This window comes from Thermobia domestica, chromosome 3 (genome assembly GCF_964235325.1).
Source record: "Thermobia domestica chromosome 3, izTheDome1.hap1.1, whole genome shotgun sequence".
NCBI classification, from domain to species: domain Eukaryota; kingdom Metazoa; phylum Arthropoda; class Insecta; order Zygentoma; family Lepismatidae; genus Thermobia; species Thermobia domestica.
In genome coordinates, this window is record NC_137456.1 from 206,527,493 (window position 1) to 206,545,921 (window position 18,429).

General features: G+C 36.4%; 1 protein-coding gene across 1 annotated transcript; it reads right to left on the reverse strand.

The window, feature by feature from the left end:
* Positions 1-491: 491 nt before the first annotated feature.
* On the reverse strand, positions 492-902 carry LOC145682089 (ATP-dependent DNA helicase PIF1-like). Its single transcript, XM_081753684.1, has one exon. The coding sequence runs from the start codon at positions 900-902 to the stop codon at positions 492-494; it is 411 nt and encodes a 136-aa protein (XP_081609810.1).
* Between the last annotated feature and the right edge of the window lie 17,527 nt (positions 903-18,429).

The window sequence follows — 18,429 nt, forward strand, 5'->3', positions numbered from 1 at the left end:
TCATTTTCAGAGGTTTCTGTTTTTTTTTATTTTGTTATTTTTAATTTTCAAAAAGGAAATCCGGGATTTTTGTTCGATCATACCTCTTGCATATTTTTAAGACAAAGGTCGATTCTTTTTCTTGTAACTTTGTAGTGTTTCCACACCACCCCTGGGGTATCCTGCTATAGGCATACTCCCTTCAATGAAAGCTTTTGCTTGGTCATGTCTTTCGTATACTACCAAAAGTTGGACGTAAGTGTTATTTGTGTTTTGGAAGGTTCCTATGATGGTGTCAAAGTCAAGTTCAATATGATTTGTATTTGGACAAGCACCAAGCATCCTCCATAAAGAAGTTTAAAGGGATTTCTTTTTGCGCATACTCCTATGTTACTATCAAGTGTAAGTGAAAAGGGATTTTTGGAGCAGACATTTATCATATTCCGAAATGAAAGTCCGATGCTGCTGTTCTCTGGGTAATTCCATAGTATGCTATTACTCACTAAAAGGAACTATCGTAGAAGCTGTGGGTATACAACAGCATTCTTTACAAAAGCGGTTCCTTTAATTATTCTTTCAGACTGAACCAGTAACACAACAGAATCCCTTGATCGGACACGTCCAAGTGCGACATACAGTTGGCCGTGAGCGAATACGTCATTGCGCAAGTCAACTCCAACAAAATCAATTGTTTGACCCTGACTCTTGTTGATCGTAATAGCGTAAGCAAGTCTAAGAGGAAACTGCCTGCGATACATCGTCAAAGGACTGTTGGGCTCAACTGGCGCTTGAAAAGTAATCCGTGGTTTTGAATACAACACAGAGCTATGAGGTTTTCTCACTGTTATGAGCCGCGGGGATATATCAACAATTATGACTTTAGTCCCGTTTAGAAGCCCATCATCGAAGTGCAAATTCCTCATTATCATACAAACTGCGCCTTTTTTAAATTTCAGGTTGTGATCTGGAACTCCTTTGGCGTGGACGTTAGCGAGGGTCTCTGGAGTAAGAAAGAAGCCATCGACGTACCTTTCTTCCACGTAATTCACGCTCAGCAAGTGAGTTGAATCGCCAGGTAAGCTTTTTAAGATTGTTGCGTTTACAGAGTCAACATTTTCATTCGGCAATGATACGAGTTGAACTGCATCCTGACCTTCACCGAAATTGATAGGAGGTAGTGTACCGTCACCAATATGCAAGAGAAAGTTGATAAATGAGCAATTATTCTGTATTCTTAGATTTTGTTTAAGACTGAACTACTGAAGGCTTCTGTCGATCTCACATAGTGCTACTGTGTAGGCTCGGTCTGGATTACTTAAATAATTTTGTAACATATCTTCTGCCAACAGATCTTTAAAGTTGTTCCACAAGTCTGCGCCCCTTGCCCCAGCAACAACAAGAAGAACGAAGAACTTCCTAAGTCTGGTGCCATCATGAACTGTGAAGCCTCCTCTAATGCTCTTTCGTACTCCTGCTCATTATTCACCAATCCCAGAGTTCGTGCAGGACCTCGTAAGGTAGTACAACCTTCACCGCCTAGAGATATGAAGTGGCTGTAGCCTCTACAGGGAAAGTTGTTCAAGAGCATTCGTAAGTAGAACTGTTCTCCTCTGCTAGGGGCTACGAAAATCATTCTCGACACCTTCTCTCCACGCTGCCTCTTGGTGATGAAATGTACTCCATCAGGATGGGAATCACTGGAACAGTACACGAGCCTGGTCGTTTTAAATGCAAGACACACCGTTCGAAAAAGTCCAAATAAGTTAGATTGTCAAATTCAGGTGACGTTGGTCGGGAAAAGTGCAAAGTAAGATTAGAACATGCTCTGCTAACAGCATCGATTTCGTGACCCGGTCGGAAAAGAACAGACTAGTAGCCCTTCAGATGCACAGGAAGTTGGATGACATTAGGTTCACGGCTAGCCATCACAAAATCCAATGTATGCCACGGAGCTTCACAGGCCCCAATGTAGCGTTCTGTAGCATAAAGTTCTACTTCATCGTTCAACTGTTCTTTCGGAACAACTGCAACGCGAGCCTCATCCGGTCCCTTGGTTATGTATTTGAATAAATACTTCACGATCTTACGAGGTGAAGCAATTTCAAGGTTTATGTGGCAATCGTACTTCAGTAGAAGAGGAGCATTGTAAGGTATAACCCAAGAGTCATTAACCTGTACGTATTTCCCATTACAGATAATTTTAGCAGTGTTAGAACTATCCCTCCTGTAGTGCACAAACCCTCTCTTATCTACATGTGTCACTTCAATATGAGGCTTAGGGAAGCGTTTCGTGCACTTTCTCTAATTACAGTCCCAGCATGGAAGATCTGTGCGATTAGGAGGTCCAAAAGGGCCGTGCATCATGTGTCTCAATACAAGCTCCCTCAATTTCCCGCCTGCCTCGTCCGGTGAAGGGATGTTGGCCCGAACAACGTGATAAATTTTAGTGTTTTGTCTCAGCCCTCCCCCCTCAACTCTAAAACACACATGTGAATGAGGTAAACCACGCTTCTGGTACTCCACCACATAGGTTATGTGTTTTCCCGTCTGGTGATGTGCAAGTGTATTTATGAATGTCGCGATGTGGGAATTTTGTACTCTTCACGATTAGGTTTTTGGATGTTGCAAAATTCACGAGTCTAACACCGTTGTCATTACTTTCCTTATGCAGACTTTCGTTCCCTATAATCGGTTTGAAATATCCTCTCGTCCTACCTTCGCATTGAAATCCTCTAATAGAATTTTCATATGGTAACGCGGGAGTTGGTCAAATATCTGTTCCACTTCCACGACTCCTAATATTAGATGTTCCAAATCTCATGTCCATTTTCTTTTGCTGAGGTCGTGCCAAGTTATCAGTCCTTGTCCGAGGCTTTTGTGAATATTTCTGAACAAGTGCTTTTTTTACAGGATGAGGTTGTTAGCCTTACCCAAACCCCCAAGCTGGAGGACCACTCCTAGTCAGCTATCCGCGACTGCTTATTCAGTATATTCGCAGCTAACCTCTATATCTAGAGGCATTCTCCTCGATCCGCAACCTGAGGACGCACCATGCCGTGGTGACAGGATCCCACGTTACACGTTTTAGTATAATAGAATTCTTATTCTTTTGGCAACCTACTGCTTTCTTTCTTGGACAGCCAGGCCTTTAAGACACATTAGAAGTCAAGGGAGAAGGTAATATAACAGAATAATTACAATCAATCTCATCAATAGGAAGTTCAGGTGGTATTGAAGTGGCTTTTGGTGGACGAACCAACTTTCTCTTTTTTGGTCTCCCACATTTAGAAATAGAAGAGTGTTCAATACGTAGAGGGAGTTCAACAACAAATCTAGTTTGAAGTGGTGAAACATATGGAAGAGCTGGCGAAGGTAGTGGTGCAGTAATTGGCCTCAATAGACTGAAGTGGCCACTTTCGCGCGGTCCAGTGAGCAATGCGACAATCATATCCCACTCATGGTTGCCCTTATCACGCACTACTTCCTGACCCTCTATGATAATCAAACGTCGTGCAAAGAGAAGAGCAACAGTCATGAACTCCACATAAGTAGCAAACATGTAAGGTAAAAGCATGTGTGCCTAATACGCATGTACTGTCATTAGTTCACCAGTACCATGGTGTGAGATAAAGGTACCATAGAAAGCGTAGTGTACAACTATGTATTGGACCACATCTTTCCGTACGTTCATCACATACTCTTCAGTACCAAACAATGCCAAACTAAATGTCCGGAAGAAACAAGCCCCATCTCCACGCACATTGTGCACATGAAACTTAGTTATTTGTTTATCAATGCATAACTTGAGATTATTCATTATGATTTAATCAAACAATATTGTTAAGGATAAAGTAGTTTTATATATAGTTAGGAATATATAATTAAGATTGCCAAACGACATAAACTATTTGAAATATTACTTCTTCGAATATCAACAACCTCCGAAACGAAGAATTGACACATATATAGTTAGGATCAAGGATCTTATAAAATAGAGGATCCTTACAACAAAATCTTGAAGCCATACGTCACAGTTTCGCCACCCCTACTCTGCCCACTCCGCCCAATAGGATCGCAATATTTCGAGCCAACAATTATGGCGGAAACAAAAGTAGCCAATCAGACGATGGTAGAAACTAGAGTAGCCAATCAGACGTGCCGATGCTCGGTTGCTTTTTGGCTTCACCGATTTAATAGGATGAAGATACATATGGGCAGATCCTCTATTTATAACGTCCTTGGTTAGGATATTAATCACAGAATAAGATATAAACAACATATGAAAAGAAATAAATCATATTCTTAAAACTGCTTAAGAAGTTCTCCTCTGAACGATTACATTTAAATAGCATGGGAATTTCTTCATCCCCCTTTAGACCCTTAAAAAATTAAAAATATTCACTTTTGGCAATTTTTCTTACGGTTAGTCCTCGAAGGCTACCATCATGCCAAATTTCATTATTCTAATCCTACCGGAAGTGTCTAAACAGTTTGGGGTGTAGAAGACGTCCCTTATAACATGGGGAAGATCTTTCAGTTCCCTATAAATCCACTCTCTGGTTGGAAATTTTCATTTCTAATGATTCACTTAGGTAAAGCTAACAAAAACAAACAAGCATACCGAATTTCAAGTTGTTATTCCAATTCTAAGTACCTAAAACATGAGATTATAGGTCAAAAAAGGCCCATTTAAATAACATGGGGAAATTCTTCAGACCCTCTAAAAATTAAAAATATTCACTTTTGGCAATTTTCCTGTAGGTTTGTCCCGAAAAGCTACAATCATGTTAAATTTCATCATTGTAGCCCTACGGAAAGTGGTCAATAATTATAGCTCATGTAGTTTTATATATAGTTAAGATATATATTTTAATGATTTCTCTTCTTTCTTTCAGCTCTAGCGAAGAATTACACGTCGCGCCCTTCGGATCAAGTACGATACTAAGTGGTATGTATTCATTTTATTTTATTTCATAATTAATTATATATTTATACTTTTATATATCTCATTCATATCTCTTTTCTCTTATTAACTATATATATACTTTTTTATTCATATATCTTCTTTCTTTAATATATTAATCAAATATCTATATCTTTATTATATCTATTTTTCAGGTTCATCAAGTAATACCGCAATCATTCGTGCTAGATTCCGATTAAGGGACACATGTGAACGTAACACTGTTATTTGAATTGTTTTCAGAAGATCAGACCTTTGTATGTTAAAACATAAAATATCCTTACAATTCATGTGTACTGATATCCCAGATATATTACTGAAACAACCTGAATCACTCATATTATGACAGTAAGGTATTCTATCATATTTATAATACATTCATTTATATTATTTGTATATATATATATATATATATATATATATATATATATATATATATATATATATATATATATATATATATATATATATATATATATATATATATATGTATGTATGTATGTATGTATGTCTATCAGACTGAAGATTTGAAAATATAGAATATATATTTCATCATAAACTTGGAATTTTGAAGAAAGTAATTTCAATTTATACTATTTACTACGTCATTTATTTATTTATTTATGATGGTAAATATGAACGGGAAAGAGAGGGAAAGGCTCTCCCCAATATATTTTAACTTAGGAATCCATAATTATTTGATGTACTTTCTCACCAGTTAACACGTTTAATTAATTTTCTAATTTTACTTTCTTTAGTTCTTAAACTCTGTTAATAGAGGATTGCTTAAGGTGGATCACTACCCGGAATTCAGTACATATTCCAGCTCGCTCTCTTAACTACTGCGCAATGAAGCGTCACATATTTTAAATATTCTGCTATAAGATAAATTTATGTTTCAGCTACAACACAAGGTACTGATTCATTTGGTTGTGTCTTCTGATATTGAAAAAGATAACAAATAAAAGAAAAGTATTTGATTCGTTTTACAATGAGCACACCAGATGGCACTTGCTGTTAGATCTTACAAGAAGTGCTCAATTTTATGAAATATTTATTCGAATGTGTAAAGTACTTTAAAGTAACGATCTTATTACAAAATAGATATATTGTTTGACCGTTTTTCATGTTATGTTTCATATTTTATTTAAATACTAGTTGAAAATACCCATGCTTCGCAGGGGAGCTGTATTTGGAAGTCAACGCCTGTGGGAGTATCAGCATTGATCTCAACGACCGCGAAAATACTAATATCGGTCATTTTGGGCTATTTTTTTTTTACATGTTTCGTTATCCCCCCCCCCTTCGCTGACTCCCGGCTCGCATACAATTGTAACTGAATTTGCAAGTCATCGCTAATGGAAGGGTCACCATTGATTTCAGCGAACGCGAAAACTATGGATTTGACACTAATATCGGTCATTTTGGATTACTTTTATATATCTCGGTATTTGACCTCTTCCCCGGTGACCCTCCGGCCCGGAGCCGAATAGCGTGAATTTGGAAGTTAATGCGATCGTAGTTTCACAGTTGATTTTAGCGACCGCGAAAACTATGAATTCAACACTAATATCGGTCATTTTCTACTATTTTTATATGTACCGGTAAACGCCTCCCTGAGACCCCCCTGGTTCGAATTTTGACAAAAACGTTAACTCTGGTCTGGAGCCTGGACCACGGTATTCATGACTAAAATTTGGTAACTCTCGGTCAATTTGTCTGGTTCCCAAGGCGGTTCCGGTAAACACCCCACCCTGAGACCCATCTGGTTCGAAATTAAAAAAAAAAAAAACCGCTTCATCTTGATCTGGAGCCTGGGTCAAGGTACCCTTGACCAAAATTTGTTACAGATAGACAGACAGACAAACACACAAACAAACTCTTTATTTTATTTATATTAGATTAATTTACATGTAAGGAAATAGATTTTGAGAAGAAACTTGCGCAGAACGCCGTAATGCGTTGTTGCCAAATCTGTACGTCCTGGATAGTGATGAGCAGTGGGAATATTCCCGGTGGGAAGGAAAATAAAAAATGTAAATATTCCCGGTTTTTCCCTGACATAAATTTCCGGGAAGGAATTTATTTCCACTTGTTTATTTTATTTTCCAAATTATAAGAACCTTGTGACTAATTACTTTATTTTCATTTATTATGATTTACTTCTAGGCTTTAAATAATTTCGAGGTTAAAAAAATAAAATTCGTTGACTGTACTTTATATAACTAATCATATGATTTATTAATTCCGTTTCCATTTGCTCTAAAAAGTAGCAAAGTACTAATTTACAAATGGTTAAAAGGAACCAGTTTGTAAAGTGATGTAATGTAGAAATAGAGATGAAGTACAATTAATACACCCCGAACCATCGTTAGTAATAGACGTCGGTCTGTCTCCTGTCTCTGAGTCGAATTTCTAAAGAGGTACTCGGACTTCTCTTTTATGTGAATTAACGAATGAAATTTCGAGAAATACGTAGGAAGAAAGGTCGTGTGTGGCAATGTTACGTGCTATTCTATAAAGATAATTCAGTATCTTGCAAATATTGTGAACATAAATATTTATGCGCAAATGTTGATAAAATTGTGGGACGTGTGTCTTCTGACAGTTACTCAACCTAATTTGTTTGTAATATTTAAAAATTTAATATGTTCATAATATCAGTAGTAGAGTTAAGTTTAAAAAATCACTTAGGCCTACATATAAATTTAAACTGTTTAGCGGTATGTGGACTTACTACACTTTTTTCATGCATATTTACTTGCATAAAACATATTGTAAAAAAATATGCATTTATGCGTACTCTCTAAATATAATAAAATATTAATAAAATAAAATAATACCGTTCAAAATATACATTTTAAAGAATCCTCTGGAGACAACTGTAATAATATACTGTGATAAAAAAAATAATTTAACTTTGAAATCATAATATAGTAACAGAATGCAATTTTCTTTGTGATTGTACATAAATTCCCGGAAAAATTCCCATTTTGGGAATCTTTCCATGAATATTAATTCCCTGGGAATATTCCCGGAAAATATCTTCCCGGGGATTTACCCATCACTAATCCTGGATTCTAGCGTTGCAGTCCGAGAAGCGGAACTTAGCTGTGAATTGCAGTAAGGGTTAAAAACTAATTTCTCCAGTAAGTATCCAAGCAGAATCTCATGATCACTTCCTTTATTATCTGGCACCAGCACGGACGTCTCAGGCGGGGGAGACAGGGGAGACGCGTCCCCCCAAATATTTTGAGTACGAGATAAGTGAATCAATGCTGAAAGTGTTTAGATCTATATGGAAGAAGTAAAAACATAGACTATACAGAACAAATTAAAGTGGTCTGCTCTTAAATATTAGATTCATGTGATTAAAATGTCCGCCGGACGTGTGTCACTTTCAGATATATATATATATATATATATATATATATATATATATATATATATATATATATATATATATATATATATATATATTAAAATACATTTCTTGGTTAGTTAAAGTAGTCTCATCTGCAGGCGCACTATTTTTTCATTGCTTACCCAACAGCAATTGGTTTCCATGACGAAGGAAGACTGGAGAAAGGAAGGAAAGGGTGTATAGGTACGAATTAAGAAGGGCAATCTATAAAGACAGGGAAGTATACAATAGAAGCCAAAGTGACAAGAGGAATTTAAAAAAGATAGAGAAATTCGAATATTATATAAATATAAGGGTAAATTTCATACGAATACTGTAGAATGGTAACAAGGGACAACTACTATGACAATATAGAAATGAGTATTTAATGAGCGAATTGAGTTTGAGGAAGATGGAAAGAAGACATTGAGGAGTCGGATGACAGCAAGAATAAACCGTACATTTTAGACATTAAAACGGAAAACGAAGTAAACCAGGGTGGTTCATTGGACAAATTCAAAAACATACAGCAAAATGAAGAACAAAAAGGTAGATAATATACCTTTTGACGTAACTTTAGTTGGGGTCTACTAGCATTCTAGGCGTCCCCTTCTCCCCAATTTTAATATGCCAGAGACACCCATGGGCAGTAAACACTCGACACTACATGGCAACGCCGCACTATTCAAGCAGTTTTTATCATAGCACAAAGAACACCTAGTGATTCACCTTAACTTTTTTTTTTTTTATATATTTTTTAAAAATCCCGGAGCGTTTCAAAATTATTTCTCTTTCAATTTGAAACTTACAATATATATATTTGTTTTTACATTTCGCTTCGAAAAATTTAGTTATTCTTTAGATTAAAATCATGAGGTACAAATCAGAATGCAAATCGCACCTTCCAAATATCATGTAATGTAAATGCGGTACAGGTATAAAATCGTGGCGCATTACAAAGGGGAAAACGTATGGCTAGATGGAAAGAAAATCGAAGACGTTAAGACGTTCGCCTATTTAGGAAGGCAAATATCCTCGGACAAAAGAAGTGACAAAGACGTTAGTTCCAGAATAGCGCATTCTAAACAAGCGTTTAATAAGAAAACAGGACTGCTAACATCAATAAATGTGCCGTTGGAAGTTCGTAAACGATTTATTAAGACCCTAGTATGGAGAGTGGCGCTTTACGAATCAGAGACGTGGACATTGAGAAAAGCTGAATTATTCAAGCTGGAAGCATTTGAAATGTGGTGTTGCCTGCTGCGCATATCATGGACCGAGAGGAAAAGGAATGAAGACGTACCAAAGGGAGTTAATGAAGGACAGATCATAAAGGTAATAGGAAAAAGAAGAAACAGCATGCTAGGCCATCTTATTTGGCACTCCGATTGGATCACTGTGCTCATAGAGGGAAAGGCAGAAGAAAAACCAGGAAGAGAAAGACCAAGGATAGAATATCTAGATGCAGTTACGAAGAAGAAACCTTATCAAAGTATAAAATAGCTCTCCCAAGGAAGAGAAAAGTTTTAAAATTTCCATGCTGCCCGGGGAAGTAGAATTCGGCGCCCCATACCTTCACCATTTTTTAAAAATGTATACATATAAGAGAAGCAGTTGTTTGGTTGTCAAGCTGCTCGGATAGATCATTACAACAGTCAAACGCGATTATTACGTATTCTTTTGCAAATAAGGGCTGTTTTCAAGAGGCTTATTTTGGGCTTTTTGTTACACTCGCCAAAACTATCTTGGGTTGTATACAAATCTATTTGCAAAACAGTTATGGAAATTTACAACTATTTACAACAGTTCATACTAAGAAACGAAATTTCAATCCATTAGAAACTAGATGCTTTTAAAATGTTTGAAATGAGTGACAGTATTAATTGTAAACTTTTATAATTTTATTCTGTATCAGGGGTGTAGCCAGCAGGTTAATGTAGGGGGGGGCGTCGTTTTTCAAGGGGGGCCAAGCCAAAAAAAATGTGTCGCAGCTGGTGTTTTTGAGGCCTGAAAAAAACTGGAAAATTTTGGTTTCCTTCCGAAAAACTAAAAGCACTGCTTTTTAAGATTATTATTATTATTATTATTATTATTATTATTATTATTATTATTATTATTATTATTATTATTATTATTATTATTATTATTATTATTATTATTATACTTTTTCTCCATGAATTATATTCCAGATGGTTTTTATTATATTTAACTCAGAACTACTGTCCCGGACCAAATGTTATACCTTTGTGCGTAACTATTTCAGTTTAAGCCTTTGTACACAGAACCTATCTACATAAGATTGATTTTCTTTAAAATTGCACTTAATTTCTTAAAGATTTCCTAACAAAAATATTTATTTATTATTCGTGACTGAACAAACATTTATTTTATTAACAGCTATATCTTACTTCCTGTTTTACACCAAGTAGCATTTTTAAGAAAGCGAATGAAATCCAGACTGAAAAATTGAATAAAAACTTTGTTTTTCATCAAATTTTCCATATGATAAAAAATATGTTTTATAAAACACGAGATAGAGCATATAAAAATATAATGTACTGTACTTACAAATTAATTTAGTACCAATGTTTTATGGTAGTATTTATAGTACCTTGTTAAAACGTTTGTCATCAAACTGTCAAATATAAATCGCAGTAAATTGTGTAATCTGCTGTCACAAAAAAAGTATACCATGCTACTTTACGATCGGTATAAGGAAGAGATACCATCAGCGGCGTAGCGAGCAATACAAGATTGGGGGGGGGGGGATGAAACTTGACATTGCCAAGTCTTGATTCTAAAAATTGCTAAGTCTTATTAAAAAATAAAAAGTGTTTTGAAAATCTTAGTCTCACTTGTACCAACCCTGTGGAAATCTATTACAGCAACCTTATTTTCATATTCGTCCCATTCCATGCCTCGTCTGAGGTACGAATACGAACAGCCCTTGTTCCACTTTGGAGTGCAATTTTACACCTTAACTCAGGATCATTATTACCATGCACGATGCACAACTGCTAATTTGACAACTTATGGCTAGGTTAGATAATCCGCGTCACCCAATCCTCACGAGAACCTCTAAAGCTATAATCTGTTGTAGAAATGCATTAAAAAACGTAGAATAAGGTAGGCTATATTTACTGCTTATTATATAGGGACATATAATTTTCATAAACATTCAATTGAGGGGTTCAGTGAGAGACCAGGCTAACCTGCACACAAATACCTCCTTAGCTCATCTACGTACTTCATATTTTAAGGACGTTTGCTAAAACGCCGGATCTTGTTGGGTAGGGTGCGGAAAAAGGCTCTGGCAGAGAAGTGGGAGAAAGCCTGAGAGAATGTCTTTGTAGAATGATTTTCTTCACCAAAATGAATAATGTATGTCGTTAGAGAAGATGAAAATGCACTATAATTCATATTATAATATGAGATTTGATTCTACAAAAAATTCATTATTTATTATCGAATTGAAATAGTGAAATTTATTGTGATAAACAATGTGCGAAATCCTTGAGGAACAGGGGAATTCCCCCACTGAATATTTTTGGACAAAATTCCCTCACTAAATTTTGCTTGGGGGGGGTAATACATTAAAATGTCAAAAGTTTCCAAAGTAATTACCGTAATTCATATGTAATCAACGTGTATTTCATATTTAATTATTAGATGAACTAGTGATCAGCGGTATACTAGTATAATTCCTAACTTTGTATAATTTACTACTTCTGGATGCCTAAATACGTGAACTTTCTATATCGAAACTTTAAAGCATGAAAGTGCGCAAAGTTTTTTTTTTTAACTTCACTCCTCGTCTTCTCCCACTTCGATTTCATGATTTCGCACTCTGATGAAATATATTAAATACCGGCAGAAAAAATACTAATATATAACCTCCCTTTTAGGCGCCCCTCTAACCACGCACCCGGGGCACGTGCCTCGCTTCCTCCCCCATAGTTGCGGCCCTGTGAGCTACATATGTAATGCTTTGACTTAAGAAAGAAAGAATTGCAATTTTTGTTTTACTTTCGAAAGAAGCAATTACAGGATTAAAAATAAGGTAGGAAAGGCAACATATTTGTATGAAAATGAAGTGAAACAGACACCGGTCTATATTTTCACCCAGCAGACGTTTTGAACCCCAAAATGTGACTTTTGAAATCTTGGACTTAGGTTCACAGTGGAAGCGACGAAATGACTTGACTCTAGTGCCGTGCCGTGGTAAGTCAGCGCCCGGGGAGAGTATACGACGGTGCCGCTGTACATATGGGTGAGATCGACAGACCAGCCGCGAAGCACCACCATGCTTGGCGCGAAGCGGTAGAAAATTTTCAAAATTAAACCCTGCTTTCTCTTGATTTTAAGCACTTTTAATTACTTTTTTCCTTGCATTTTATACATGTGTACGCACATGCATTTTTCTCCCGAAGTTTGTGCCCCTTTACATCTGCACCCGGGGTGGTCGCCCCACCCCAAGGCACGGCACTGCTTGACATCCATTGTAGCTTTTCTCCCTAACGAACAACACCCCCAGAAATCTAATGTGATACCATTCCCAAAACATATTTTGTTCAATTTTCGCTACTCGAAAAGCCATGTAAATAGAGTCTTACTGCAAAACAACTGAAATAATCTATTGTTTTCCTCCGTATTAATATGATCACTTTTTGTTCAAAGGGAAAGGTCTATTCACACACAAAGCAGACACAGTTACATAATATATTCACTCTGGTATCAAAATCTAGTTCCATTTGATATTTTACTATTAGGAAAAAACTCCTAAATTTGTCAAATTAGATGCTATACATAGTAAAAAATTTATACTAACCAGTCACTGACTTGTTCTTATTTTATTAATAGGCCTATTAGTTCTTATTATTCTCTTATTAATCTCCACAATCTGCGTGTTGTCTTGTATACGCTCTTGTATCAAATACTTTTGCGTCCAATGCTCTACCTGCAACCGAAATGCTTTTTCTGTTTGTCTTTGTTTTAATTTTGCACGCCACCTCTATTCAGCTTTTGTCAGTGGTACAATTTCCCGATTTTTCATTAAAGATTCTTCAAAATGTTTAGGAATATCAAATGAACAAAAGTGAAGTGTGATCACTTGCAGAGTCAGATTTAGGTTTAGTGGAGCCCTAAGCTGTTGAAGGTAATGGGGCCCTTTACGTGTCCAGTGAACGTAGGCACCCTGTATACAGAAATGGATAAACTAATGATATTTTAGGAAGCAACCTAGCAGAAGGGGCACCATCACTTACATCATAGTAGCGTACACAACAGTAAACACGGGGGGCGCGGTGGCTCAGTGGTAGAGCGTTCACCTCTGGTGCTTGGGGTCCCGGGTTCGATCCCAGCCCCCGCCAAGTGAACTTTGTGGTGGACAAACACCGTGCTCGTGGGTTTTCTCGGGGTTCTCCCGTTTCCTCCCACTTTCTTCATTACACCATTTCACTCATCTCTCATCATCACCGTCTCCTTTAGCCTAACCGGCATAACCGTGGGACGTAAAACTTAAAGATTTCATTTCATTTCATTTCACAACAGTAAGCACTGTTGCTACGTCCTACGTATAGGTAAATTTTATTTTATTGATTGATTTTCTTATACATTGGAAATGGATATCCAGTTTTCTTCAGGTTTCCGGGGCCTACAAGACAGTGGGGCCTAAGCTACAGCTTGTTTAACTTGTAAGTAAATCCGGCACTGATCACTTGCAACAAGTAAAGAAGTTTTCAACGAATACCGGTATATCAATTTATTTCAAGATAGGAAACTACACAAAATTTATGCCAAGTGTATAAAAGAACTGATCATGATTTGCAGCACGAACAAACCGGCATTCTTCAAATTGCCAACTAGGTATTTTAATTTGCCAACTTGTTAAGAAATTGAGAACTTTTTTGGGGGGGAGCTCCACCCTTACCCCTCTTAACGACGCCCCTGGATACCACACTATTTTTCGATCGGTATGGTAAAATTGTATTTTCCATACTATTTTACCGAAAATTATCAATTATATGTAAACTTTGTTATTTTTAAATGACTGAAGCGAGGTAATCTTACGATGATGTTTTATAAGCTGGTCAACTCATTTGGGGGGGCCGGGCCCCGGTGGGCCCCCCCGTGGCTACACCCCTGTTCTGTATGTTACCACGCAAATAGTATTTTAATTTCGATTCTTTTACGGTATATATATATATATATATATATATATATATATATATATATATATATATATATATATATATATATATATATATATATATATATATATATATATATATATATACGAGGATTGATCCAGAAATAAGGTTCCCATAAATTTTGCAAATAGACAACATTTATTCTCATAGCAATGCATATCGTTGGAAATAAGATGCTTTGCCCTATTTTTCCACATAATCGCCATCTTTCTCTACGCATTTTTGTAGACGGTGCTCGAAATTTTCTATCCCAATGTCGTAGAACTCCGCCGACAACCCGTTAAGGGAACATTTCACCTCGTCTTCGACTTCATCGTCGCTCCGGAAGAGTTGGCCACTCAAGTGTACTTTTAAATTCAGGAACAAGTGATAATCGCTAGGAGCGAGGTCCGGACTGTACGATGGGTGGGGCACGTCCGAAACTGACAATCTTCCACTCCGTTCTTCATCGTGGACGTCCTTCCGACCGGCACTAAACTCCCTGCACCACTTTTGGATGTGTTGAACGGACGATGAATATCCACGAGTTGAGTTCGTTTAGCGTGCCAAAAGCGAATTACGGAACAAATCTCGCACTTAGCGGAGCAACGATGGGCACCTCCATCTCGGACTGTTGCTGAGCCAAGAGTGGGAGGCCCCACGAAGCTCAGCCGGGCGGAACCGAGAGTGGGAGAACAGTCGCGCACAGCGGTGTTGCCGGATTTCACTTCGGACCTTCCTGTGGGGCTGGAGCTTTTTGGGAACCAAAATATATATATAATGTGTGTATATATTTTGTATGTAAAAGAAATACACAAGATAAGTACCTGCAAAAAATATCCTGACGTTACAAATAGTTGATGAAGAAATAATTCAAATTAATTCATTCTAATTGGAAGCATCTCATGTGTCAATGGAATTTAAAAAGAAGCACTGGTAGTGATCAGTCTTTGAAAAAGACAAAACTCGTTGGGTTAAGTTCTGATCCCTTAAGCCCCTATTCTACCACTGCTTGAAGTTCTAAAATGTTATTATTCTTGTTCTTTACCGTCATATTTTAATATATCCGCGCAAACAGCAGTTTGGATGTGTCTCCTCACTCATCTCATTCTCATAGCTTCATTCTTAGCGTCGTGATTATCTATGGAAACTGATCACCATCAAAAAACCGAACACGTATTTCACACTTTGTTCGTTTCTGATTTTGAAAACGCTCCTGCGTACACTATAAGTCATTACTCGGCACCTTGTACGTATATCACATCGTCATTAACAAATCATATATAATAATTTTCTTTAAGTAAATGTAAAAACTTATTGTCACTCTTAGGTGTACTGAAACGTTTGGGTTCCGAGCGAAGCGAGCAAGAAAAATTTTTAACGAATCCATTTCTTTGCAAGAAGACATGAATATCGGTTAACCGAACGCCAATACTTTTTCGGGGTGACGTGTCGTTTCTCATTTCCAACACTTTCCCTTTCTTCTTGTTCGTTCGGCGCCCTCTTGCTATCAGCGCCCAGGGCAACTGCCCACTCGCTCTTCACCTAGGTACGGCTCTGGCCGCCAGCATATCACACAGCGCAAACAGGTACTAATTAGTGTCTGAACTATCTTTGTAATAGCTCTTCTCAGAATATAAGAATGCTTATGGGCGATTTATATAACTTAATGGAAATAACATGCGACTTCGAATATAAACAGAAAGTTGAAAGAAATTAAATACTTAATGAACCATTATTTACCATGTAGCTTGAAAGAAACTTATGCAATTGAATGGCGGTAATGGAAGATTTAAAGGAATAACGGTAATTGGAAGAAGAAAAATGTCATGTACACGATGTTGTGTGTCATAAACTCGCACGTCTTACGAACAGCACTGGGACATTAGAATTAATATTTGCAAGAAAGCAATCCATCAACTTTGAAATGATAATATCAAGAGACTCGTTTAAAGTGTAAATACTTACTTCATATTGTAATCTAAACAATTTTGAGGAAATGCTTGTCTTGATCGAAGCCATAGTAGTTAGTCGAATCTCATTTTAAGAAGTAGATCCTGCTCCTCTAGTCTTAGTGCTACAAAATTACGTTACCTTAAAAGAAACTTCATCAACTTTAGATATTTGAAAAATTGAAATATTATTTAAATTAAATCCAGTCGGATAAGTAATCCACTACCTGGATTCTAAATTTTCTCTCTATGGTTTCTGAGGCTAAATCATATGATAACTATGGAATCAATGTGGACGGGAAACAGCGCTTCAGAAGCTGTCCCTAATATGTAGAAAGAGAATAACATATTTGGTCTTTACCTTGCGAAATTCCCCTATGATAAGAGAGGATATTAAATTTTCTGTTTGCTATGAGCATTAGGGACTACTACTGTAGTTCTTTCAAACAAAATGAAAATAAACGAACGCATGTTTAACATCTGGAATTGATAATTATTCACAGTGCATTGTAATCGTTTGTACTTTTTTATCTCTTTTAGAATTTTCATTCATTATAATATGTGACACGCTTCGCATTTGGATTTGTTTTGAGTTTAGCGTTCTTTTCAGCAGAGAGGCTATATGAGCCGCGGACCTATTGGTTAACGTGGAATCCGAACAACATGAGTACCCGCCGCGAATCGAATCTCGCGCCATGGGCGCTTTCCTATCCACATACACTCACGAGGGAAATCACAACGAGTTTTGTAGTTCATTGAAATCTATCTATCTATCTATCTATCTATCTATCTATCTATCTATCTATCTATCTATCTATCTATCTATCTATCTATCTATCTATCTATCTATCTATCTATCTATTTGTGTGTGTGTGTGTAGTATATACTCTATACTATATACTATATATACACGAGGGTCGTCCAGAAAGTAAAGAACGTATTGCCATGGTTAAATAAAAACACAAGATATAGTACGCGACAAATCTTTTCCTCGAAGGCAAAGATCTAAGGGTTTACTTGTCACTACCATAAATCCTTCATTGTAACTAGATTCCGGCGTTGCCGCTCCAACTCAGGTAGAACTGTGTACTCTCAGTATGGCTAACCCCATTACGGTTATCATAGTAACCCGAGCCCGTGCAGACCTCTAAACACATTACCCCACATAAATAAGTGTCATAAGTCCAGGCCTTCTAAAGACTGTTGCGCCAGGAATTTAGTTATCATTATTATTATTGCTAATAATAATATGTAATTAGCAATAGGCTTAATAAAGATTCTGCCTATTTATCTGCTCTGCTTGTAAGTATATTATTTCTATCTTTAAGATATACTTATACAGGTCATTATATAATTGATCAGTTTCTTTCTAATGTGATTCGTCACGTATATAAAAAAATGGACAAACTACAAATTAGGATACTATACACAGGAAATTAATAATGATAGCTTTATTACTCAGATATTAACCTGCATACATTAATACATAGAGGATTTAGGTACTTAATAGAATGCTTTTTAATCATTTCTTTTTTTAAAAAGAAAGTTTTAAATTGTCATTATAGACAGATGGCCTGTCGAATAATATAATAATAATAATAATAATAATAATAATAATAATAATAATAATAATAATAATAATAATAATAATAATGATTTCCCAGGACATTGAACAAAGTTATCGTGTCTTGCAAAATATTTTTGATGGAGACAAAGATCATGTTGTCATCGAAATAAATCAATCGTCCTCAGAAACTGAGGAAAACGAAAACGAGGACATGTTTTAAACTCTTGAAGTGTTAAGTTCCAGTTGTTTATTTTATCTATTTATGTGAGAATTTTCAAAATAATGTTCAATCAGGTTTGATATAGTGCTTTATGAGAGATTGATTCTAAGTTGCCTCAAGGGCATAAAACTATTATTATTATTATTATTATTATTAT